Here is a 24,370-nt window from a genome sequence, read left to right on the forward strand (position 1 = left end):
GACCTGAGCTGAAGGCAGACGCTTAACGACTGAGCCACCCAGGTGCCTAAAAATTCTTAATTTAGGGGCGCTTGGGTGGCTCAGTCGTTAAGCGTCTGCCTTTGGCTCAGGACATGATCCCAGGGTCCTGGGATCAAGCCTGCTTCTCCCTCTCCCACGCCCCCTGGTTGTGTTCCCTCTCTCGCTGTGTCTCTCTCTGTCAAATAAATAAATAAAATCTTTTAAAAAAAATTCTTAATTTACTTGTTCCCAAAGGAAAGGGAAAAAACTCAGGGCTTGTTAGGTATTCCTCTGAGTTAATAACCATTTTCCCTTTTTCCACTCTGGGACCTTCAGAGCCTTCAATGTGTTATGAGTGGCAAGGATCACTAGTGAGCGTATGGGGCCATATATGATGGAAACTAGTCTAGGGTGCTAAAACCTACTTGTATAGTGATGATCTCTACCGTGGTAGGTCATCTACCAAATACTGAGTTAGCATCTTAGTATTTTCTGGAACCAAGAAAGGGAAAAAAAAACCCACAAAGATTTATCAGAGGATATAATGTGAATGTGAGTGTGGAGCGAGAGGATGGATATAGATGTAGATGTTTCCAAGGGTTGGTCAGAGGGAATATGGACATAAATATATATTTACATATGTCAAGTTCATATATAAATGGGAAGGAGAGAGGGATTCCATCATAAATACCCTGTTCTTTGTGTTTTTTTAATTTTAAAATTTTTATTTATTTATCTATCTATTTTAGAGAGAGAGAGCACGCATTAGTGGGGGTGGGGAGGGGCAGAGGGAGAGGGAGGGAGAATCTTACACAGGCTCCACGCTCAGTGGAGCTGAGCATGGAGCCCGAGGTGGAGCTCGATCTCACGACCCTGAGATCATGACCTGAGCTGGAATCAAGAGTTGGATGCTTAGCTGACTGAGCCACCCAGGCACCCCCAATTTTTTTTAAGTTCTCTCTACACCCAACATGGGGCTTGAACTTACAACCCTGAGATCAAGAGTTGCATGCTCTACCGATTGAGCTAGCCAGGCACCCCATCTCTGTGGGTTTTCTTAATTAAAAGATCCTGTTTTGGGGCACCTGGGTGGCTCAGTCAGAAGAACATGTGACCATCTCAGGGTCGTGTGTTTGATCCCCACATTGGGGATAGAATTTACTAAAAAAAATCATGTTTTATGTTTGTTCACTCTTCCCCCTTTTTCCTTTACAAATACCAGAAGCATAGACATTAAGGGAGTGCACAAGACAAGTGCTTGGATAATGAGTCTGTGCCTGTCACTCACTCACAGGCATTACCGAAGGGGCGGAGGCCAAGCCCCCATGCCCAGCGAACGGGATGCAGATCGATTCAGGAGAAACGGAAATACTCAGAAAAGCGGTTGAGGACTATTTCTGCTTTTGTTACGGTAAAGTTCAGGTCAAGCATTAATTCTCTGAATAGTTCACTAAGGAGTAGGACAGTGTTATAGATCACCTTACTGGTGTGACCCCTTAGATGCCTCTGATGCTTAAAACTCCACATTCTCTTTAAGGGAAGAGCCAGTTCTTCAGGACCAGAATAAGTCTTTTTTTTTTAAGATTTTATTTTATTTATTAGAGAGAGAGAGAAAGCACAAGCAGGGGGGTGGCAGGCAGAGAGAGAGGGAGAAGCACGCTCCCCGCTGAGCAGGGAGCCTGATGTGGGGCTCGATCCCAGGACCCTGGGATCATGCCTGAGCCGAAGGCAGACACCTAACCCACTGAGCCACCCAGGCACCCCAGGACTGAAGTAAGTCTTACAGAAGACAGCTTGATCTCTTGTGGTCCATGGAAAGCTCCGATTGACCAGACTTCAGTCTTCATTCTTTCCTCCCGTTTTAGGGAGCCCCCAGTGGAGGGCCAATGCAATTACAGTTGACCCTTGAACAACGCAGGGGTTAGGGGCAATGACCCCCGGCACAGACAAAAATCCGTGTCTAACCTTTGACTCCTCCCCAAACTTAACTATTAATAGCCTACTGTTGACGGGAAGCATTACTGGTAACAGAAATGGTCAATTAATACATATTTAGTATGTAATGTGTATTATACGATGTATTCCTACAATAAAATAAACTAGAGAAAAGAAAGTGTTATTTAGAACATCATAAGGAGAGACTCATGGGTGGCTTAGTCGGTTGGGTGACCCCACTCTTGATTTCGGCTCAAGTCATGATCTCAGGGTCATGAGATCAAGCCCCGTGTCAAGCTCCGTGCTCAGTGGGTATTCCAAGATTCCTCTCCCTCTGTCCCCTCCCTAGAATAAATAAATAAATAAATAAAATCCTTAAAGAAAAAAAAAAAAAGAGGGGCTCCTGGGTGGCTCAGTCAGTTAAGCAGCTGCCTTTGGCTCAGATCATGATCCCAGGGTCCTGGGATCAAGCCCCACGTTGGGCTCCCTGCTCAGTGAAGAGCCTGCTTCTCCTTCTCCCTCTGCCTGCTGCTCTGCCTACTTGTGCTCTCTCTCTCTCTCTCTCTCTGACAAATAAACAAATAAAATCTTTAAAAAAAAATCCTAAGGAAGAACAACCATGTTTACAGTACTGTGCTGTATTTATTGAAAAAAATCCATATACAGGTGGACCTGTGCAGTTCCAACCCATGTTTTTCAAGGGTCAACTGTATTACAGATGTTCATTGCTATTTCAGGTGCCAATGTCACCGTCATTGGTCTCTCCACCTACTCATGTCTTTCACAAGCATTTAAGATAGGGAATTTTTTTTTTTAAGTTTATTTATTTATTTTACGTAATCTCTACTTACGCAATGTGGGGCTTGCACTCACGACCTCAAGGTCAAGAGTTGCACGCTCTTCTGACTGAGCCATCCAGGTGCCCCAAGATGGGGACTTTTTTAAATACCTAACACAGTATTTTCAGGGGCACCTGGGTGGCTCTGTCGTTAAGCGTCTGCCTTTGGCTCAGGTCATGATCCCAGGGTCCTGGGATAGAGCCCCGCGTCAGGCTCCCCACTCTGCGGGAAGCCTGCTTCTCCCTCTCCCACTACCCTCTGTTTCTGTTCCCTCTCTCGCTGTCTCTCTCTCTCTGTCAAATAAATAAATAAAATCTTTAAAAAAATAAAAAATAAAAAGCTAGGTAACCAAGAAAAAAAAAAAAAGCTAGGTAACCGAGAGGGGCGCCTGGCTGGCTCAGTCAGAAGAGTGTGTGACTCTTGATCTCAGAGTTGTGAGTTCGAGCCCCGCTTTGGGGGTAGAGATTACTTAAAAATGAAATCTTAAAAAAAAAAAAAAAAAAGGCTAGGTAACCAAATAGCTACACAGGTGTTGTACTTAGTTGTGATATAAGCACTTTCTTAGCATCTCAGGGTCTTGTTTGTCATTTTTAAAGAGAGCTTCACATATTTATGGGACCTCCAGGTCCCTGTGAGCGTTTGGCTGTGGGGGACCCCCAACATAGGGGATCTTGAGGTCTCAGGCTACCCTTCTCTGAGAGAAATGGGGCTCCTCCCCCGGGGGGCTGGTCAGCCAGCGCGGGAAGGCTGACACGGCCCCAAGATGGCGATGTGAGGCCACATTGACTCCATAACTTCTCTGCAGGCAAGTTGGCGTAACTGGAGCAGAGTGACGTAAGGGACGTAGGGACGGTTAAGCTTTGGGTGGGGGCTCCCATGCCTTGTCGACAGCAGCCTGAATAACCATGGGGTGCTCCCTGCAACCCTGGGTGCACCACCTACAACAGAATGGAGAAAAAAGACCTGTTATTCCCTCTTTCTTATGTGAAGATGTAAAGTAAAATGTTTTATACATTTTTCCTTGGGCCCTTTGGGAACTTTATTGACTCGGGTTGTAAGGAACAGGATACTTTAGCTTTTACTTTAGCTTCAAAGCCGAGTGTCGCCACCTGTATTTCTTTACTGCACGGAATGAAACCAACCGGTAGGGTTTATGTTCATTCCCTCTAAAGGCATCTGGACTCTTCCTCTAGGTAAAGCCTTGGGGATGACGGCAATGGTGCCTGTTCCATACGAGAAGATTCTGCGAGACCCTGGGGCTGTGGTCGTGCAGGGGCTTCCAGAAGGCATGACCTTTCAACACCCTGAGAACTACGGTCTCGCCACCCTGAAATGGATCTTGGAGAACAAAGCGGGGATTTCATTCGTCATAAACAGGTGGCAGGCTCTATTCCCCTCGTAACAGCTAGTTCTTTTGAGGGTAAATGGGCAGCTTAATTTCACGTTCGTTTGTTCATTAAGTCCTGTTACACTTAGAAGCTGGTTATTCAGAATTTTGATCTGTCTTGCTTGTGTGTTCATGTCGGGTAATAGTATCTGTTTTCTTGCAGACCTTTCCTAGGTCCAGCGAGTCAGCTAGGTAAGTGACAGCTTCTCATACTCGGTGACTGTCCTTGGCTGCTAAGCCAGTTCTGCTTTTCTTTTTTTTCTTTTTTTAATTTTAAAAAATTTTTCTTTTATTTTATCTTTTTTTAAGATTTTATTTATTTGACAGAGAGAGACACAGCGAGAGAGGGAACACAAGCAGGGGGAGTGGGAGAGGGAGAAGCAGGCTTCCCACTGAGCAGGGAGCCCGATGCGGGGCTCGATCCCAGGACTCTGGGATCATGACCTGAGCTGAGGGCAAACAGACGCCTAACCCACTGAGCCACCCAGGTTCCCCAGTTCTGCTTTTCTTAACTAAAATGCAAGTTTGGCACATTCTAAAGCTTGTGTATTCCTTGCCTTCTCCCCATGGAGGAAGCAACCTGACACTCCAGGGTTGGGAGATTATGCTGTTGGCAGGGTGTGCAGCTCAGGGAAGGACCTCCCCGCCCCCCAGCAAGAGCTAAGACAGGATTCTGCTCCCAGGTCTCAGCCCGGCAAGTTTCCACAGCCCGCACACGGAGGGCAGTAGAACTGACCTTGTCCTTGAGGGCAGGAACATGAGGATGCTGGGTCACTTCATGGTCTTTGAGCCGCAACCATGGGCTAGGCATTGTTGGATTCGGAAGTGGGTCTAGGAGGTATGACCATTCCCGTGCTTCTGAGACTCACGGTCTAGAGAGAACGAGACTGTCCAACAGAGAACTGGCGATGACCCGTGATCTTCTCAGGATGGCTGGTGGTCCTCCCCAGAATCCTGGGAAGGGGTTAGAATTTTGTGATCAGAAGGGCTTTCGTGGAGGACGAGGCTCTCAAGCTAAGCAGGGTCTCAACATGTTGGTTCTGCCAGGAAGCCCATCCCATTTGCTCAGGCAGAAAGTGACATGGGTGGGTGGGTGTTGCAGGCCACGGTTCAGAACCCACGACCCTTCATAATCTCAACTTATGATGGTGAGGGGACCAAAAAATAAGAATTTTGTCAGAAGCATTTGGAGGTCCACCTCTGCCCACTTCTTCTTTCCTTATTCTGGAACATAGTTGGAAACGGTGGGCCGTGGCTGTCCTTGAGAGACCAGGTCTAAGAGTCCAAGACTACATAGGTACAGAAACAAAAGGCCCCGGGGAGGGGTGGGGTAGAGTTCACAAGGCACACGCAGGATACACAGGGCAACGTGACGTTGTCCTGAGCCTGAACTACTCACAGAGCAAAGCCCATTTCCAGAGCAATTGTAAGTTCCTAGAATTCCCTAGCTGCTGTTAAAGCAGGGACCTGAGGGTGAGGGGCGGCAGGTGACCAGGTGACCATTGTCCCAGATGGCTTGTATTTTTATTATAGCACAAGACTAGCAGCTCACTTACTCGACTCATAGGCTGTACCAGGCACGATCCTAAGCACTTCGTACGTATTAAATGATCCTCACCCAACCACCATTTTCAGACAAGGAAACTGAGGCCCAGGAAGGTTTAGTGACTTGTGTGAGGTCGCTCCAGCCCCAGTTTATTCCTCGGCCCCCATTCTGCTCACACACATGGCCCCAGCACCCGAGGGCCGCTCTGAGTTGGTCTCTGCCCAGTAGGATTTCGTAAGGCCTGGAGCTGGAGTTCTGTTCTCTCTACCTTTGCTTTCACCTTATGTGCCTTTGAACGTTGGCATTTTCAAGGTGCGGAAAGACGCTAGCGTGTGTCTTTTTACTCTTGCACAGGTGGGCCTGTGGTGGCCACAGATGCTAAGAGGTTGGTGACATCGCCAAGCGAAAGGTAAGGGAAATAAAAAATAAAATCCACGTATAACCCCGAAGTGTTAGTTTTTAGACCATGGGAAGTTTCCCTTGTTTTGTTAGATATTCTTTATTCAAAAGGATTTGGGGATTTTATTTTATTTATTTTTATTTTTATTTTTTTTAAAGATTTTATTTTATTTATTTATTTGAAAGAGAGAGAATGAGAGAGAGAGAGAGAGAGAGCACATGAGAGAGGGGAGCGGGAGAGGGAGATGCAGACTCCCCACTGAGCAAGGAGCCCGATGTGGGGCTCGATCCCGGGACCCTGAGATCATGACCTGAGCCGAAGGCAGTCGCTTAACCAACTGAGCCACCCAGGCGCCCGGATTTGGGGATTTTAAGACTATGTTCAATTGATACCTTTAATTGTATAACAAACTACTAAGAACGTTAATACTAAATTAACTAGTTAGTTTTGTGTTCAGTCGCTAGTGGGAAGGGGGGGCTAGGACGGCGTGGATATCGGGGGATTTGACTACAGCGTGTCCCGATGCCTATGGTCGCTTCTCACCCCACCCGGCTTGTCCTGATCCAGGTTCCCTTCTCTTTTCAGCTGTGGCCCCATCAGTGTGAAAACTGAGCCCATGGAAGACACGGGTATGTATACACCCATGCCTTTTTTTTTTTTTTAAAGATTTTATTTATTTATTTGACAGAGAGAGAGATAGCGAGAGCAGGAACACAAGCAGGGGGAGTGGGAGAGGGAGAAGCAGGTCTACCGCCGAGCAGGGAGCCCGATGCGGGGCTCGATCCCAGGACCCTGGGATCATGACCTGAGCCGAAGGCAGACGCCTAATGACTGAGCCACCCAGGCGCCCCACACCCATGCCTTTTAGAATCAAGTATTTAGCACATTATCATTTGACTCTGTTCTTTTGTTTTACTTCTAAAAAATGAGACTTTCAGTAAAGTAGGAAGGAGGAGGGGCACTTTCTCAATGGGACAAAAAAAATCTACAAAAAGCCAACAGCTGGGCGCCTGGGTGGCTCAGTTGGTTAAGCGACTGCCTTCCGCTCAGGTCATGATCCTGGAGTCCCTGGATCGAGTCCCACATCGGGCTCCCTGCTCGGCGGGGAGCCTGCTTCTCCCTCTGACCCTCCCTCATCTCGTGCTCTCTCTCTCTGTCTCATTCTCTCTCTCAAATAAATAAATAAAATCTTAAAAAAAAAAAAAGCCAACAGCTAACATCACACTTAGTGAGAAACTAGAACTTTTCAGGGGCGCCTGGGTGGCTCAGTTGGTTAAGCGTCTCCCTTCAGCTCAGGTCATGATCCCGGAGTCCCAGGACCGAGTCCCACATCGGGCTCCCTGCTAGTGGGAAGTCTGCTTCTCCTTCTGCCCCTCCCCTATCTTGTGTGCGTGCTTTCTCTCTCTCACTCTCTCAAATAAATAAATAAAATCTTTAAAAAAAAAAAAACAACACAACAATTAGTCTTTCTCCCAGTTCCATGTGTTGGCTGGGCAGCCCCTCCACTCTGGGCTGGCCTCGCTCCTGGGTCTGAGGCCTCCGCTGGGAGAGCTGGGCCTCTCTCCTCACGGTCTCATACCCTCCGGGAGGCTAGCCCAGACTCGTTCACATGGCCACTCAGTTCCAGAGCAGGAGCCCGGATGCACCAGCACTTTCCAGGCCTCGGCTTTTGCATCCTGTTGGCCCCCGTCCCATTTGCCAAAGCGAGCCCAGCTTTAAAGGGTGGAGAAGTAGCCTCCACGTCTAGAAAAGAGGGGGACAGCCATTGCAGACAAGCCAGGCATGCACTGTTGGGGTGGGGGAGAAGCCTGTGGCTAGTTTTGCAGCCTACCACACTTTTCCCTGACGAAAGGCTTTTGGTTCCACTAACGTGGTTCCCCCCCGGGATTTGCAATTTTGAAATCCACTCCATTGTAGTAGGTGAGTAGAGATTACATATGCCACCGGGTGATGTATGGAAGTATTAAATCACTATATTGTATACCTGAAACTAATATTACGCTGTATGTTAACTAACTGGAATTTAAATAAAAACTAAAAAAAAATATATAGATATAGATATAGATGCCAGTTTAGGTCCCATTACAGAATATTTACTGGGGTTTTGCATAAACCCACGTGTACATGCCCCTGTCTTGAAAGGGAACGTTTTTCTCGAGCTGGGAACTCGGCCTTCTTCCCTTCTTTCCCTCCCTCCCTCCTTCTGTTCCTTTCGTCATCCTTCTCTCCCTCCTTCCTTCTTGCCTTTTATATTGATTTTATGTTGTTTTGTTGCTATGACTTATATTTTTACATGGGTTACCCGTTTGCTCAGAGAATGTCAGCTCCACGTCGTTTTGCTGACTCCCGAGTCCCCGTGTTAATCAAGACAGAGCCTGGAGTTTCAGCAGCTCACAGTTCTCTGTGGGTCGCTGTGGCCTAACACATGGTTTTATCATTTTCATTGCATCCAAAGGCACGGTGGTGAAAGAGGGGGCTGTGTCCGTCAAGAAGGAATCAGAAGATCCTAATTACTATGGATATAACATACAAGGTAATACCATTTTGTCCTCATTTTCTTCCCTAAGAGTTATTGGTGACGGAAAATTGTAATTAGCCCCTATCCAAAAAACAGGCAGAGAGTAATAAAAAAAGACCCATGTTCCTGGGATCTAGCATAGGGCCATTTGACGTAAAGCATTTTTTTTTTAGGATTTTATTTATTTATTTGGGAGGGAGGGAGAGAGAGAGCATGAGAGGAAGGAGAAGCAGACTCTCCGCTGAGCAGGGAGCCCGATGTGGGGCTCGATCCTGGGACTCCAGGATCATGACCTGAGCTGAAGGCAGACGCTTAACTGACTGAGCCACCCAGGCGCCCCTGGTATAAAGCATTTTACAGTCATAAAATAGATCCCATGTAGCCTAAACCCACATGCTTCAAGGCAAATGTGAGCGTAAAGGTAATCCAGGGTGTATGTTACTTGAGTTTGTCTGTTAGGTATTCTTATTTTGTGTGTCCATTAATATTGGCCTCGGTGGCTCGGTCGGTCGGTTAAGCGTCCGATTCTTGATGTCGGCTCAGGTCTTGATCTCAGGGTCGTGAGTTCGAGCCCTGCACTGGGTTCCGTGCTGGGCGTGGAGCCTACTTTAAAAAAAAAAGACAAAACAACTTCTCTCCGATCCTCTCCTGTCCAGTCTGTTCCCTAAATTACTGGGAAAGGATCAGAAGTTAAAAGACATGAATATGAGAGTGAAGAAACTCAGGTGCCTGTTCTTAATATTTGCTTCATTGACATCGTACAAGTTAAACGGGGAACAGAAGACACAGATGACCGGAGATGCACACTTGTCACACGGGGGCACAGGAAGGTGGTCCGTGTAGTTGCCTGGCTAGGGCCTCTCCCCAGAGACCAGAATCCTGCTGGACCCCCCAGCGTGATACCAGTTTGGCGACAGGACGTTGTAGCATCCACGTGAGCATTGCAAGCATCCGGATCCTGTCTCGTCTTTGACTCCTCTGTGAGTGCAGGCAGACTGTGGGACAATTCGCAATTAATTCCTCAAACATGACCAGGTTTGAAATGTTTCCTACAGAAATCTTACCTTTGAAATACTCCTGCAGCATTACTGAGCTCCGTAACTTATAGTAAAAAAAACTTTTTCAAAAACTAAAGACCAATGAGAGTGTCGGTTGTCATTGCTCTGTCCTGGGCCGATCCCCCCACCCCACCCCCACACACACAGCTGGTCTGCTGCGGTCCCTTAGGATCCCTTTTCTTTCTTTCTTTTTTTTTTTAAAGATTTTATTTATTCATTTATTTGAGAGAGTGAGAGAGAGAGAGCACACAAGAGGGGGGAGGGTCAGAGGGAGAAGCAGACTCCCTGCCGAGCAGGGAGCCCGATGCGGGACTCGATCCCGGGACTCCAGGATCATGACCCGAGCCGAAGGCAGTCGCTTAACCAACTGAGCCACCCAGGTGCCCAAGGATCCCTTTTCAATCCATCCTACCCCCTGTCCCCCAATCATTTATTCCTAGAGAATGGCGTCTGTCACCTCCCTCCCCTGCTCACACCGTCTGTGGCTCCCCATCACCCGTGTCTTCCATCGCTGTTTCTAGCCTCCCTTCCTATTCTGTCTGCCTCCCACCACAATCACCCTCCCTCCGTTCTTCAGACACCCTGCTCAGGCTGATTCCTGAAACATGCCCTGAGTCCTCCTTCCACCGACTTTTATATAAGCCGATCCCTCCATGTGATTCCCTTCTGGATCTGCAGGCTTCCAGCAAGTTCCACCCCTTTCTGGGCACAATCAGAATCTCAAGCAGAGCAGGGAGCCTTCAGCTCCCGAAGTGCACACAGTCTTCAGCGCCGCCTGCTTGTGTGGTATTTAGGCTTTTGCTGCGGACAGACGGCCCCAGCTGGGGGCGGGCTCCTGGGGGGAGGACACAGCGGGTCTTCCCGCAGCAGCTCGGAGCCCCAGGGCCCCAAGCCCAGGGCCGTGCACACAGCAGGCACTCGCCTGTGCTTGCCGAACTGAGCGCGTCCCACACAAAGAATCAGTGTAACCTGTTTCTCGATCGCTCCCGTTTTGAGAAAAAAGTACGTATGATTACATCTTGACTCCCAAGAATATCCTTTTCAACTTAAATGACCTTGAGGTTTATCAAAATGTATACAGTTGGGGGAATCTAGGTTACTTACAGAGTCTGCTCCCAAAGGCAGCGGTGAAGTAAGTACATGATTAGATAGACATACCTACAATCATTCTATTTCAGTTTTTCAGAAAGAAGTACATTATTTGGATAACACCACTTAGGCTAAGTGTATAATTTATGATCCTTCTCCTGCTTGGCTTGGAAATGACAGAAGGACTCAAGACTTCTTTGTACAAAAGCTTCTTAAGTGGGGCCCCTTGCTTCTTGATGCCCAAAGGGTGAAAATTGCCTGATATCACGGACGGTATTCCACGGTACTGACTGTTTTTACAACCATTTAGATAAAATCCTCACATGTTGAAGTACTGACGTAAGTAAGGGAGAAGTGTTTAAATTCATAAAGGCAACAAATGCCCCCTGCTCTGAATGTCAACTAGCCTTTGTGGAGCTCCCAGTGACGTCAGTTTCGGCTGCACCAGGGCCCAGGGGCTTGTGGAAGGTTTATATGAAAGTCTGACTCCCCCGCCCACCCCAGCCCACCTGGACCTCGCCATCCACCTGCAACACAGACCTCTCGGAAGACCCCTGAGCACATGCACACATCCATGACTTGGCCAACATGGAGACCATGGACGTCCCATGAGGTATTTTATATGTGCAGGGACCCCATCTCTGGGGCCCCTGGGAATGGAGAATGCCCAGGACCAGCTTTGCTGAGATATACTGCGCCCAGGTTCCCTTGACATTGGCAGAGGTAAGAGTCTCAACGCCATGTGGTTTTCTTCCCAGCTGACACTGCACGATCTGGGGGAGAAGCCTTCCAGGCAGAGGGGAAAGTGGATACAGAAGCCCAAGATCAAGGAATGAACACTGTCTTTCCCACATCCCATCACTGACATGGACTCCTGTACTTCCCTGTTCTACACGTAAATGCCCCTCTGATTATGTTGAGCCCAGATAATGCAGGATAATCTCCTTTTGTGAAGGTCAGCTGACGAGCAAACTTAATTCCATCTACCACCTTAATTGCCTCTTGCCCCATCCCGTAACATACGAGATTCACAGGTTTTGGATATCCATGGGAGGCCATCTGCCTACCACAAATACAGAAAATTGAATGCCAGCATTAAGTAACCTAGATGAAACAGACAAGAATAAGAATAAGAACTGTTTTAACTCAACAACAAAAACACAAACTACCCAATTTAAAAATGGCTAAATGGGGGTGCCTGGCTGACTCAGTTGGTGGAGCATGGGACTCATGACCTCAGGGTCATGAGTTTAAGCCCCACATTGGGCATAGAGCTTACTTAAAAAAAAAAAAAGAATTTTGGGGGGAAAACAAGGCTTTTTAAAAGTCATAGAGTGTCCCCATTTTACAACCCCCAATGAAGCCATGCATCTTGGCAATAATCATCAATGGCCACTAAAGCCATTCATAAAACATTGATGGGGACGTTATCACAAATGGATTTGGTTGACATTTCCTGAACTCACTGGTCCAGAGTTCACATCACAAAGGTTTAGAGGTGAGCAGACTTCGTGTGCCCCCTGACAGGATCCAGTAGGAGGTGCACCTTGGGGATGCTTGCCGCCCCAAAATCAAACCTAAGTCTGATCCAGCCTCTAGATCTACCCACCAGTTTGCAGGAAACACGGGGGGTAGAGGAACTATATGAAGATGACACCATGAGGACGCAGGCAGGAGACTCCAGAATGGAAGGAACACAACAAGGTGGATTTCTTCATCGAATGACGGCGAGTTAAAAAAAGAAATGGAGAGAAACCTGTTTTATAGTACAAGATATTTGAGACATTTCAGCCAAATGCAGCATGTGGGCTCTGTTGGGGTCCTGATTTGAACAAACCAGCTACAGAAGGACATTTAGGGATTCCTGTGGAATGCCAAGTGCTGGGTAGGAGTGCTGAAATTGGAAAACAGCCATTTTGTAACCATTATAATAAAAGACTGGGTCAAGCAGGAGTCACCAGTGGATACGGCATCTAGAGAGAAATCTAGAAGAGGAGTGGAATACTTAAACAACCTTAACGTTTCTCCACCCACAGGCTGCTTGTTAGTTGCAAGAGGGAGGAAAAAATAGTAATTATCCAGTGAAGAAATCAAGCAGCACCCTGACCCAGCGATCAAGGTTCACAACACCAGTGAGAGGCAGGTGGACACCGCCTTCGTCTGTTCAGGCTGCTAAAACAGAATACCATAGACGGGGCGGGGGGCAGGTGGGGCGGGGGAGGGGAATGATAAACAACAGAAATGTGTATCTCACCACTCCGGAGGCCGGGAAGTCTAAGACCAAGGTGCTGGCAGTCTGGTGAGGACCCCCGTCCTGGTACATGGATGAACATCTTCTTGCTGTGTCCTCACATGGTGGAAGGGGTGAGGGAGCTCTCTGGGGGGCCCCTTTCCAAGGGCACTGATTCCATTCCTGAGGGCTCCACCCTCGTGACATTAGCACCTCCCAGTGGCCCCATCACCAAATACCAACACGTTGGGGGTTAAGATTCCAACTCATGAATTTCAGGATGACCCACACATCATCTGCCTCTGCACATGGTACGCTGGGGAGGACACACCATCATCTCAGCAGTAGTAGTCTGGCCAAGAATCTTTGCACGAGGAAACATCAGACCAACTCAAAATAAGGTTAAATGAGAAGAAAGAGAAGTGAGAACAAAAAAACAATGTCTGGCCCCAAACTGGATCCCGCACTGGGGGAGGGAAAGCTATTAAGCATTCAGAGGTGAAGGGCTACGGTCTATGTAACTTTGCTCAGATGGGTCAGAGAAAGAGAAAAGGATGTCCCTTATACATACATCGATCTGTCTGCATAGGAAAATGGGGGCAGGGGGGCAAAGATTGAACATGATCAAGGGAAACCGTAAACTGTAATCCGTATGTCATCTGAGTAGAGGGTATGTGGCTCCTCTCTGTACTATTTCCTTTTTGTGACTTTTCTGTAAATTTGAAACTGTGTCCAAATATGACATTAAAAAAAAAAGATATTTACAAGACAGTTGAAGAAATTTGCATAGTGACTAGATATGAGCTGATGATAAAGAAGAGTTGTTAGTTTGGGGGGAATCGTGATGTGATGAAGGTGAGGGATGAGTCATTATATCTTACTTGCACATGCGCGATCTGTGCACCCCGACCCTGCCAGACCTGGGATTTACCTTAACAACAGGTGCAGGTGGGGGGAGGGGCGCAGAAAAATAGCATATGGAGTTGGTGGCTGTTGGCACCGGAGATGGACACATGGCATCATTCTACCATCTCTGCTTTTGTAGGTTTGAAACTTCTCCAAAGTGCAGATAAAGCAACAAAGAAAAAGTGCAAAGAAGGAATCATTTGTGTGAATTTTATTTCAAGGACTCGGAGTATTTCTCATGTACATTCCTGTGTGGGTCTTGAACTGTTGGCTTGGTTTTAAATGAATTCTTGTTTACATTTTCTATTTTGGCCTTTTTTTTTTTTAAATACATTGTTTGCTTCCCTTTCAGAAAACCAGCATCCTTGTGCGAGTGGCGAAGTAATAGAAATGGAATTACCAATGGAAGGTTAGAGAAGCCAGGCATTTTAGCCTCTTTTTGGTTTTGTTGTTCTAGTTTACAGTGTTGTGCAGAGAACACGGTCTTTTAAACACCCATGACACATGTCTAAAATAAGGCAGCTTCCCAGCTTGCCACCTTAGAAAACCAGCTGAGTCTTAGCGCTAAAATGTGCCCTTAACTGTCACTCTTCCTTTTCTGATCTGTGAGTGATTCTCCTTAAAGCACCTGGATTAGAAGTTGTGTGGTAAGAAAACTTTACATCTGTGCCATTTGTTGCTTTATTCCATTTGTCTTCTTGCCAGTCATACCAAATTTCCTTTTTTTTTAATTTCTTTTTTTTTTTCAATTTTAAGTAAACTCTGCACCACACATGGGGCTCGAACTCATGACCCCACCATCAAGAGTTGCACGCTCCACTGACAACCAGCCAGGTGCCCCCCGCCCCCGCCAAATTCTTTTGAACAGAGTTGAAAAGTATTTTAGGAAATTTTTTTTAAGATTTTATTTATTTATTTGAGAGAGAGAGAGCAGGAGTGGGGGGGGGAGCGGGGGCAGAGGAAGAGGGAGAAGCAGACTCCCCGCTGAGCAGGGAGCCCGAGGATGTGGGGCTCAATCCCAGGACCCCGGCATCATGACCTGAGCCAAAGGCAGACACTTAATCGACTGAGCCACCCAGGCACCCCTAGGAAATTCTTGAATCGGAAGTAAAATTTGATAGTACTTCCCTTCCTGTGTGTATAAATCTTGAGTATCCTGTATAAGGCCTGAACTCTTAAAATGGTTTATACATGTCCAAGGTAAAATGAATAAAGGAAATTTCCTCCCCAAACCTAGAGGCATGGGACATCTTTGTCAGTTTACAGGCAAGAAGACCTTGCTTTTAGGAGTCGGATGTCTGTCTTGGTTCCAAAATGATTTATATTTTTGTCTAAGTCAGAGGCATTCTCCAGGGAGCTAATGTGTGGTCATTTTTTTTTTAAAGATTTTATTTATTTATTTATTTATTTGAGAGAGAGAATGAGAGAGAGAGCACATGAGAGGGGGGAGGGTCAGAGGGAGAAGCAGACTCCCTGCCGAGCAGGGAGCCCGATGCGGGACTCGATCCCGGGACTCCAGCATCATGACCTGAGCCGAAGGCAGTCGCTTAACCAACTGAGCCACCCAGGCGCCCCCTGTGTGGTCATTTTTAATAGCTTCTGTGATTTGGGGGCATCTGGGGTTCTTTATCATAGGGGACAGTTCCAATGGCTCCCTGAACATTTGGTTCAATTCTCTGACCTAAAAGAGTTTTGATATATTTTGCCAGAGAACACACTATGTTCCGGTCCAGTGTTAGAATCATTCATTCACTCATAGAATTAATCATCTTAAACTTAATTGCTTTAAACCAAGAAGACAAGCCCCTCTGTCATTATTCAACTTCCATTTACTTTTCTAAATTATACATTTTTTTACTGTGGTTTAAAAAACACACCACAGGGATGCCTGGGTGGCTCAGTCGGTTAAGCATCCGCCTTTGGCTCAGGTCGTGATCTCAGGGTCCTGGGATCAAGCCCCGCATCCTGGTGTGACACCCCCCCCCCGGGGTTCATCCATGTCATAACATGTGACAGGATTCTGCCATTTATTTTTCATTGGTTTTTCCTCAACCCCGTCTCTGACCTTCTCTGGATGTTGGGGAGGACAGGGATTTCAAATTCAGTTTAAATCTGTTCCTCCCTTACATCATTTTCTTTCCCTTCGTTGAAGCCCGTTGAGACATGTTCTGTGGGGGCACCCGGCGGGCTCAGTCAGCCAACCCAGCGCACAACTCTGGATCTCAGGGTTGTGAGTTCAAGCCCCACACTGGACGTGGAGCCTACTTAAAATAAAAATAAATGAAAATGAAAAAGACATTGTTCTGTCATTCTTTTTAAAGGATAGGACATATTTAGGAGCAGGAAAACCTACATGAGAGTCCAGGTAGAGCTGGTGTGGAGTGACAGAAGGATGTCACTGGATGTTGGTCTTTGAAATACCTTGTTTCTGAAGAGGTTTTCTTTAAGTGTATTGATTTATGTTTTTAGTAATCTCTACACCCAACGCGGGGCTCGAACTCACAGTCCCCCGAGATCAAGAGTCATGCGCTCCGGCGACTGAGCCAGCCAGGGGCCCCCAAGAGATTTCTGTTATTACAGTATAGCGGGAAGCCTATTTATGATACAAATTAGTCTGATTTTTTTTTTTTGTAAACCTTTTATGTTGAAGCAATTAAAGATTGTCAAGAAGCTGCAGGAACAGTCAGAGAGGTCTGCAGACCCATTGTTACCCCAGACGTTACGTCTTACCTTCCAATAGTCCAATATCCAACAGCTAATTAGAGTCTTTCTTCCTCTACGAACAGTTGAGGAGAGTGGTCTCCAAAGGTCTGAGCTGATGGAAGCTTTCTAAAATGAGCCAGAGTTAGGCGAGAGCATTCCAGCCAGGCTTGTGTCTGTCATAATTCTGGCAAACTGGAAAAATCAGTTGTGCCTCTAGGGTGATAACAGACTGAACCCCAGGGGATTGCTGGCAGGGGAACCGCCCCCCAAAGCACCCAGCTTTCTTTTATCCGAGTGATTTCTGATGAGAGCAAGAAAATGCTTATGACCAGAGGAATTCCATTACCTCCAATAGAAGGACATTCTGTGTCCACTAACGTGGGCAACTGGGTACTATTTCATAGTATCTGAGAGTTTCTTGCCTCCCCTTATCCCTTATAAGGTTACCCTTTCTTACCCTATGATCCCTCTTAAAGTTAAAATTACTTTCACATTTAGGGACGCCTGGCTGGCTCAGTCAAAAGAGCATGAGGCCCTTGATCTCGGGGTCATGAGTTCGAGCCCCACGTTGGGTGTAGAGATTACTACAAAATAATAAGTAAAAATAAATATTTAGGTCTTTCATCCATTTTGAGTTTATCTCTGTGCATGGTGTAAGAAAACAGTCCAGTTTCATTCTTCTGTATGTGGCTGTCCAATTTTCCCAACACCATTTGTTGAAGAGACTGTCTTTTTTTTCCCATTGGATATTCTTTCCCGCTTTGTCGAAGATTAGTTGACCATAGAGTTGAGGGTCCATTTCGGGGCTCTCTATTCTGTTCGTTGATTTATGTGTCTGTTTTTGTGTCAGTACCATGCTGTCTTGATGATGACAGCTTTGTAATAGAGCAGATGCCCCCAGCTTTGGTTTTCTTTTTCTTTTTTTTTTTTAAAAAAGATTTTATTTTTTCTATTTATTCATGAGAGACAGAGAGAGAGACAGAGGCAGAGGGAGAAGCAGGCTCCCCGCGGAGCAGGGAGCCCGATGCGGGACTCGATCCCAGGACCCTGGGATCATGACCTGAGCCGAAGGCAGACGCTTAACCGACTGAGCCACCCAGGCGTCCCTGGTTTTCTTTTTCAACATTCCTCTGGAGGGGGGATTATGCTGAGCAAAATAAGTCAATCAGAGAAAGACAATTATATGGTTTCACTCATAGGAGGAATATAAGAAATGGTGCAGGGGATCATAGGGGAAGGGAGGAAAACTAAATGGGAAGAAATCAGAGAGGGAGACAAACCATGAGAGGCTCTTAACTCTAGGAAACAAACTGAGGGTTGCTGGAGGGGAGGTGGGTGGGGGGATGGGGCAACTGGGTGATGGGCATTAAGGAGGGCACCTGATGTGAGGAGCACTGGGTGTTAATATGCAACTGATGAGTCACCGACCTCTACCTCTGAAATGATGTACTACATGTCAGCTAACTGAATTAAAATTTTTTAAAAAAGAAGTAAATAAATAAAAATTTAAAAAAATAAAATTACTTTCACATTTACACTTTTACATGTTGTTAAGTATGAAATGTGTTTAAAATGCCAGGGTAAGCTACTGTTTGGGTTACAGGAGCAGTGAAAGGTTGGAACATGAGAATACGTAATAATGAATGTCATTTTAGAAATTTTTTTTTCAAGATTCTATTCTGCGTGTCCCTTCAGAAACGGGTGAGGACCCCGAAGCCGAGGTGAAAATTGAAGGTTAGTTGCCAAAAGCCTCATCAGGGTGAGGCTGTTGAGTGTGGCTTTCATTTCTTCTTGAAGGGTTATTGTGGGGAGAAGATTGAAACTGGCTTCGTGGTGTGTGTGTGTATGGGGGTGGGGGTATATGGATATATACATGTCTGTGTATTTGTGTGTCTGTGTATTTGTGTGTGTGTGTGTTTTAGGCCATGCAGATCAGCACTGGCCAGGGAGCAGACTATGCTCCATGCCAAGTGAGGGAAGAAAGAAGGGGGATGGACCGGGGCCTAGAAGTCATGAACTCGGTTTAACTGCAAGAATCTAAAGGAAGTCAAGTTCAAAGTGTGGTTTTAAAAAGATTTATTTTTTAAGATCCACTACGTAAGATAATTTTCTTTAAAAGACTGACAGACTGACGTGTAATCTGTTTGGTTTTTGTTTGGATGCCTGTTTAGAAACCACATCTGATAGTTACAAACATATTCTAAGGATATTCTTTACAATTGAAAGGTTTTTAAAACATTTTTGACTTTTCATGGAAATGAATGACAACATTGATCCTGGAACTTGTGGATTTTGAACGCATTTAGTTAAAACAATGTGCCTGTTTTCTTTCATTGTGATCCACTTGGTTATCTGCTAAGAAATATTTTCTTTTCTTTTTTTTAAGATTTTATTTGAGAGAGAGAGAGAACACAAGCAGGGAGGAGGGGCAGAGGGAGAGGGAGCAGACTCCCCACTGAGCAGGGAGCCCAATTCGGGGCTCGATCCCAGGACCCCAGGATCATGACCTGAGCCAAACGCTTAACGACTGAGCCACCCAGGCGCCCTTGCTAAGAAATATTTTCATCTCTGCTGCTGGAATATGAGCTGGTCCCTAGTATCTTCCTAATATGAGAAGGAGAAGTTTTTATTTTACATATTTATTAATGTTATGGGTCTCAGAATTACTGTCATTAAGTATGTTTTGTTTTTCAAGATTGCTTTGGCTACTTGGGGTCTTTTGTTTGGATTCCATACAAATTTTAGGATTATTTGTTCTAGTTCTGTGAAAAATGCTGTTGGGATTTTGATAGGGATTGCACTGAATGTGTAGAGTGCTCTGGGTAGTACGGACTTTTTAACAATATTTGTTCTTCCAACGCATAAGCATGGAACGTCTTTCCATTTCTTTGTGTCATCTTGAGTCTCTTCCATCAGTGTTAGTTTTCAGAGCACAGGTCGTTCACCTCTTCGGTTAGGTTTATCCCTAGCTATTTTATTGTTTTTGGTGCAACTGTAAATGGGATTGTTTTCTTAATTTCACTTCCGCTGCTTCATTATTAGTGTATGGGAACGCAACAGATTTCTATACGTTGATTTTGTATCCTGCGACTTTCTGAATTCATTTATCAGTTCTAGTAATTCTTTGGTGGAGTCTTTAGGGTTTTCTATATGTTGTCTGCAAATAGTGAGAGCTTTACTTCTTCCTTACCAGTTTGGATGACTTTCATTTCTTTATGTTGTTTAATTGCTATGGGAGTCCTTCTATTTTTTTTTTTTAAGATTTTATCAATTTATTTGAGAGAGCAAGAGCACGGGGGAGGGGGAGGGGGTGGGGGGGCAGGGGACAGGGGGGGAGAAGCAGACTCCCCACTGAGCAGGGAGCCCAACTTGGGGCTCGATCCCAGGACCCTGAGATCATGACCTGGGCCAAAGGCAGATGCTGAACTGGCTGAGTCACCCAGGTGCCCTGGGAGTGCTTTTATTTAGAGACTCTAAAAATTAACCGTTTTGGAGTGAATGATTCAGTAGCTTTTGTACATTCGCAGTGTTGGGTAACCACCACCTCTATCGAGTTCGAAAACATTTTCGTCTCCCCAAAAGAAGATCCCATACCCATTACCAGTCCCTCCCGTTCTTCCCTTCCCCAGCCCCTGGTATCCACCAGTCTACTCTCTATCTCTATGGATTTACCTTTTCTACATATTTCATACAGGTGGGATTGTACAATGTGTGCCCTTTGGGGCCTGACTTCTTTCACTTAAAATCTCCAGGGCACCTGGGTGGCTCAGTCAGTTAAGCATCCAACTCTTGATTTTGGCTCAGGTCGCGATCTCAGGCTCGTAAAATCGAGCCCTCTGTTGGGCTCCGTGCTGAGCGTGGAACCTGCTTAGGATTCTCTCTTTCCCTCTCCCTCTGCCCCTCCCCTCCTCGCTCATGCGCACTCGTGCACTCTCTCACTCAAAAAATAAAAATAAAAAATAGGGCACCTGTGTGGCTCAGTTGGTTAAGCGTCTGCCTTCGGCTCAGGTCATGATCTCGGGGTCCTGGGATTGAGCCCCACATCGGGCTCCCTGCTCGGCGGGGAGTCTGCTTCTCCCTCTGCCCTCACCCTGCTTGCATTCTCTCTCTCTCTCTTTTTGACCAATAAATAAATAGATAAAATCCTTTAAAAAGGGGGGAGGTAAAAAAAAAGAATATAACTTGTCAAACCACTATGTTGTACACCTGAAACTAATGCAACATTGTATGTCAACTCTATTTTAAGGGGGAAAAGGAAGAAAAGGAAACAATATAAAGAATCCCATGTTAGAATCCAAGTCCAGCAGTGATTTGAATGCAGGTTGATGGAAATGTTCTCCAAGATGGCCTCTCCATTGTGCTCTTCTCTTGTGGGGCATCATGCATGTACAGGGACTACAAGCCCAATCACCTTTTTGTTCTGGAGAGCAGTTTTCTAAAGGATTCGCTATAAATTATTTGGTAGATAATGACCATGCCTCCAGCAACAGACTGTGGCATTTGGAAGCCCATCTGTAGGTGTGTTCTTGTCCTTTATCTGACAACAGTTATTATGATGGCTTATGGAATATGGAACCAAAGAGCACTTATATTTTTTAAAAGATTTATTTATTTATTTGAGAGAGAGAGCATGCAGGGCAGAGGGGCAGAGGGAGATGGAGAGAATCTTAAGCAGACTCTGCACTGAGCATGGAGCCCAACTTCCTACAGCCACCTGTTCTCTGAAGCTTTAAAAGTTGAGTCTGTGCCTCTGATCAGAGTGACACATGGACATTTTTAGAGGAGAATTAACCTAATTTTCTTTAAGTTCTAAATTTCAGTTTCTGTTTTTAGGAAGCACAAATTCATCCAGTATTACCAATTCTGCGGCAGGTGTGGAAGATCTTAACATTGTTCAGGTGACAATTCCAGGTATGGAAGTCTATCTGGCGTTATCATAATTGACTTTATATTTTTCTTTTTGTTATATTTTAGCCATTATATAACATGGGTCATAAACCCTTGGAACTTTATTTTTTTTTGCTTAGTTTACCCTTTCAACTAAGGAATGACAATTCAGGAATATAAAATACACTACAGATTGTCAGACACTGAATATCTTGTTTATATCAGACATCGTTAATCAGATATATTACTTCTCACAGCCATACCTTGGCATTACTGGAAAATACACCTCAGGGCAGACAACTCCAAGCACCAGCTCCTGTTAAATAAGAATTGGCCAGGGCGCCTGGGTGGCTCGGTTGGTTAAGCGACTGACTTCGGCTCAGGTCATGATCCTGGGGTCCCGGGATCGAGTCCCGCATCGGGCTCCCTGCTCAGCAGGGAGTCTGCTTCTCCCTCTGACCCTCCTCCCTCTCATGCTCTCTGTCTCTCATTCTCTCTCTCTCAAATAAATAAATAAATAAAATCTTTAAAAAATAATAATAATAAATAAATAAATAAATAAATAAGAATTGGCCACAGAGGTGGAATTTATCTGCTGCCCGTCAAGCAATCTTTTCTGAATATGTGTATATAAAATATATCTGGAGAGATACAAAAGAATCTGATAACATAATTTCCCCAAGGAAGGAAACAGAGCTGAGAGAGGGATGTGAGAGAAATGTTTCACTCTGCGTTGTTCTATGTCTTGTGAGTTTTGAACCATGTAATTGCTCTAGTTATTCAAAATTAAATACAATAAAAATGTTAAGTATTGAAAAATATTCCGTTCTAATCCTAGTACATCTTATTCCTTTTACTTGTCATATTGCATTGACTCAGATTGCTATTATAATGTTGAAGAGTAGAGGTGAAAGTGGACACCCTGATCCTACATAATGTTGAAAATGTTCCCTAAGGTAGTATGGAGTGTGTTTACATGGATTTATAATTTGGGAAATTCTCTGTCGTCTCTAATGGCTTCCATTTACACATTTCCGAAAAACTAAACTGAGTGACAAGCCAGGTAAAGTGCTTTTTTCATGTGCTGTCAGGCACTTCCTCCAACAGCTTTTTTGGGGGTAAATTGATCAATAACCCCAGTTTGCTTGATTGTCTAATTATTTTTAGATAATGAGAAGGAAAGATTATCCAGCATTGAAAAGATAAAACAACTAAGAGAACAAGTCAATGACCTCTTTAGCCGAAAATTTGGTAAGTTTTTATATTGTTATGTATCCAAAATGTATATATTTGAGGTATTTCTTTTTAATGGAATACTTTATTGATCTTTCTGGGGGCGCCTGGCTGGCTCAGTCAGAAGAACGTGCAACTCTTGATCTAGGGGTCGTGAGTTCAAGCCCCATGTTGGGTGTAGAGCTTACTAAAAAAATTTTTTTAATAAAATAATTATATATAAAAAAAAGAAATAGATCTTTCTGGGGAAGGAGCTATGATCAAAATCAGCGTGTATTTTTCCTGAAGGGCTTTTACATGGACACACTAATCGCAATAATAGTATCTATCTTTGATTTACTGAGTTCTTACCATGGCTGAGCATTGCTTTCAGCACTGACATGTGAATCATTATTTAATCTTCATAAAACCCTTTTTCAGGTAGATGCCAGCATCGTTTCTCCTTCCTGGAGAGAGAAATTGAATCTGTTTTACTGCCCGTTGCCAATGTCAAAGTCAGTAAGGCTGTCCGTGAAGTAATAATGGCCGATGGCCCACGTTGTCACTGGACGGGAAGGATTTTAGCATCTCGGCACTGGTCTGGGAAAAGCAGGTGACACACTGAAGCGGTCTTCTGTTGTTTGTCTCCTCGCAGGTGAAGCCATCGGGGTGGACTTCCCTGTGAAAGTTCCCTACAGGAAGATCACATTCAACCCAGGCTGTGTGGTTATCGATGGCATGCCCCCGGGCGTGGTCTTCAAAGCCCCTGGTTACCTAGAAATCAGCTCCATGAGAAGGATCTTGGACGCTGCAGAATTTATCAAATTCACAGTCATTAGGTAGGTGAGCGCTCCCTGCTTGGTCAGGAGAATGAACCTGAAGGTCGCCACCTGATCGAGGTGGGGGAGGGGGGCGGTGGGATTTTTTTTTTAACCAGGAGGTGGGCCGTGGGGCTCCGAAGCCCAGTGCCTCTTGCACTCTCCTTGTCTTGTATCCCGCTTCTGGGAGCTCTGTGTCCCCGGACAAATGGACTTTGTGGTATTCACCATATCTCTTTCTCTTCAGACCGCTTCCAGGCCTGGAGCTTAGCAATGGTGAGTATCCCGGGTGGGTGGCAAGAAAGTCATCCCAGCACCCACTGTGTGGTGGCACGTGTCTTTGCAGGCCCTCCCCACGGGGGGCCTTGCTTCTCAAGCCTTGAGCCTTAGAGCAAAGCATGGTGCTCTTAAGATGCAGTTTATTTGTCCTGCTGGTTATAAAGTCCTTTAATTCTGGTACTTCACCAGAATTCTCATGCGACAGCTTGAAGGAGCTTGCTGGCACACTGGAATTTGGGAGCCCTTTATGGCAGGGGTGGGGGGCTAGGAACATTTTACTGAACTAGCCCAGCTCAGTGGGTAAATAGCTCCTGCCTGGTACCCCAGCTCCATCCCCGAGGACACCCCCCCCCCCCCCCCCCCCCCCATCTCCCCCCCCCTCCGAGCCTAGAGGGTGCCACCTGGCACAGAGGTGGCTCCCAGGACCCCTCCGGTGCTGAGGTCAACATCTGTTCTGACTGAGCAACGCCCCATCCATTGTGCCTGTTCAGTATTCTGAACGTGGCCCCCCGGAGTCATTGCAAGCAAGTCATCAGCATCCTGTGGGGTGAGTAAAGCAGATG

General features: G+C 45.7%; 1 protein-coding gene across 3 annotated transcripts in view; it reads left to right on the top strand.

The window, feature by feature from the left end:
• Window positions 1-24,370, top strand: part of LOC110589882 (general transcription factor II-I repeat domain-containing protein 2) — a 32,069-nt gene that overhangs the window by 4,591 nt on the left and 3,108 nt on the right. For 2 of the 3 annotated variants that reach the window (XM_021700533.2, XM_044915704.1), the window contains exons 3-14: window positions 1,295-1,411; window positions 3,968-4,151; window positions 4,325-4,353; window positions 6,062-6,116; window positions 6,693-6,736; window positions 8,563-8,640; window positions 14,261-14,317; window positions 18,283-18,345; window positions 21,445-21,522; window positions 22,666-22,749; window positions 23,366-23,549; window positions 23,776-23,804. In XM_021700533.2, coding sequence (XP_021556208.1) covers window positions 1,295-1,411; window positions 3,968-4,151; window positions 4,325-4,353; window positions 6,062-6,116; window positions 6,693-6,736; window positions 8,563-8,640; window positions 14,261-14,317; window positions 18,283-18,345; window positions 21,445-21,522; window positions 22,666-22,749; window positions 23,366-23,549; window positions 23,776-23,804 — 1,002 coding nt within the window. The remainder of the gene's footprint in view (window positions 1-1,294; window positions 1,412-3,967; window positions 4,152-4,324; window positions 4,354-6,061; window positions 6,117-6,692; window positions 6,737-8,562; window positions 8,641-14,260; window positions 14,318-18,282; window positions 18,346-21,444; window positions 21,523-22,665; window positions 22,750-23,365; window positions 23,550-23,775; window positions 23,805-24,370) is intronic. The other variant, XM_044915705.1, reaches the window with a different exon arrangement.

This window comes from Neomonachus schauinslandi, chromosome 5 (genome assembly GCF_002201575.2).
Source record: "Neomonachus schauinslandi chromosome 5, ASM220157v2, whole genome shotgun sequence".
NCBI lineage: Eukaryota > Metazoa > Chordata > Mammalia > Carnivora > Phocidae > Neomonachus > Neomonachus schauinslandi.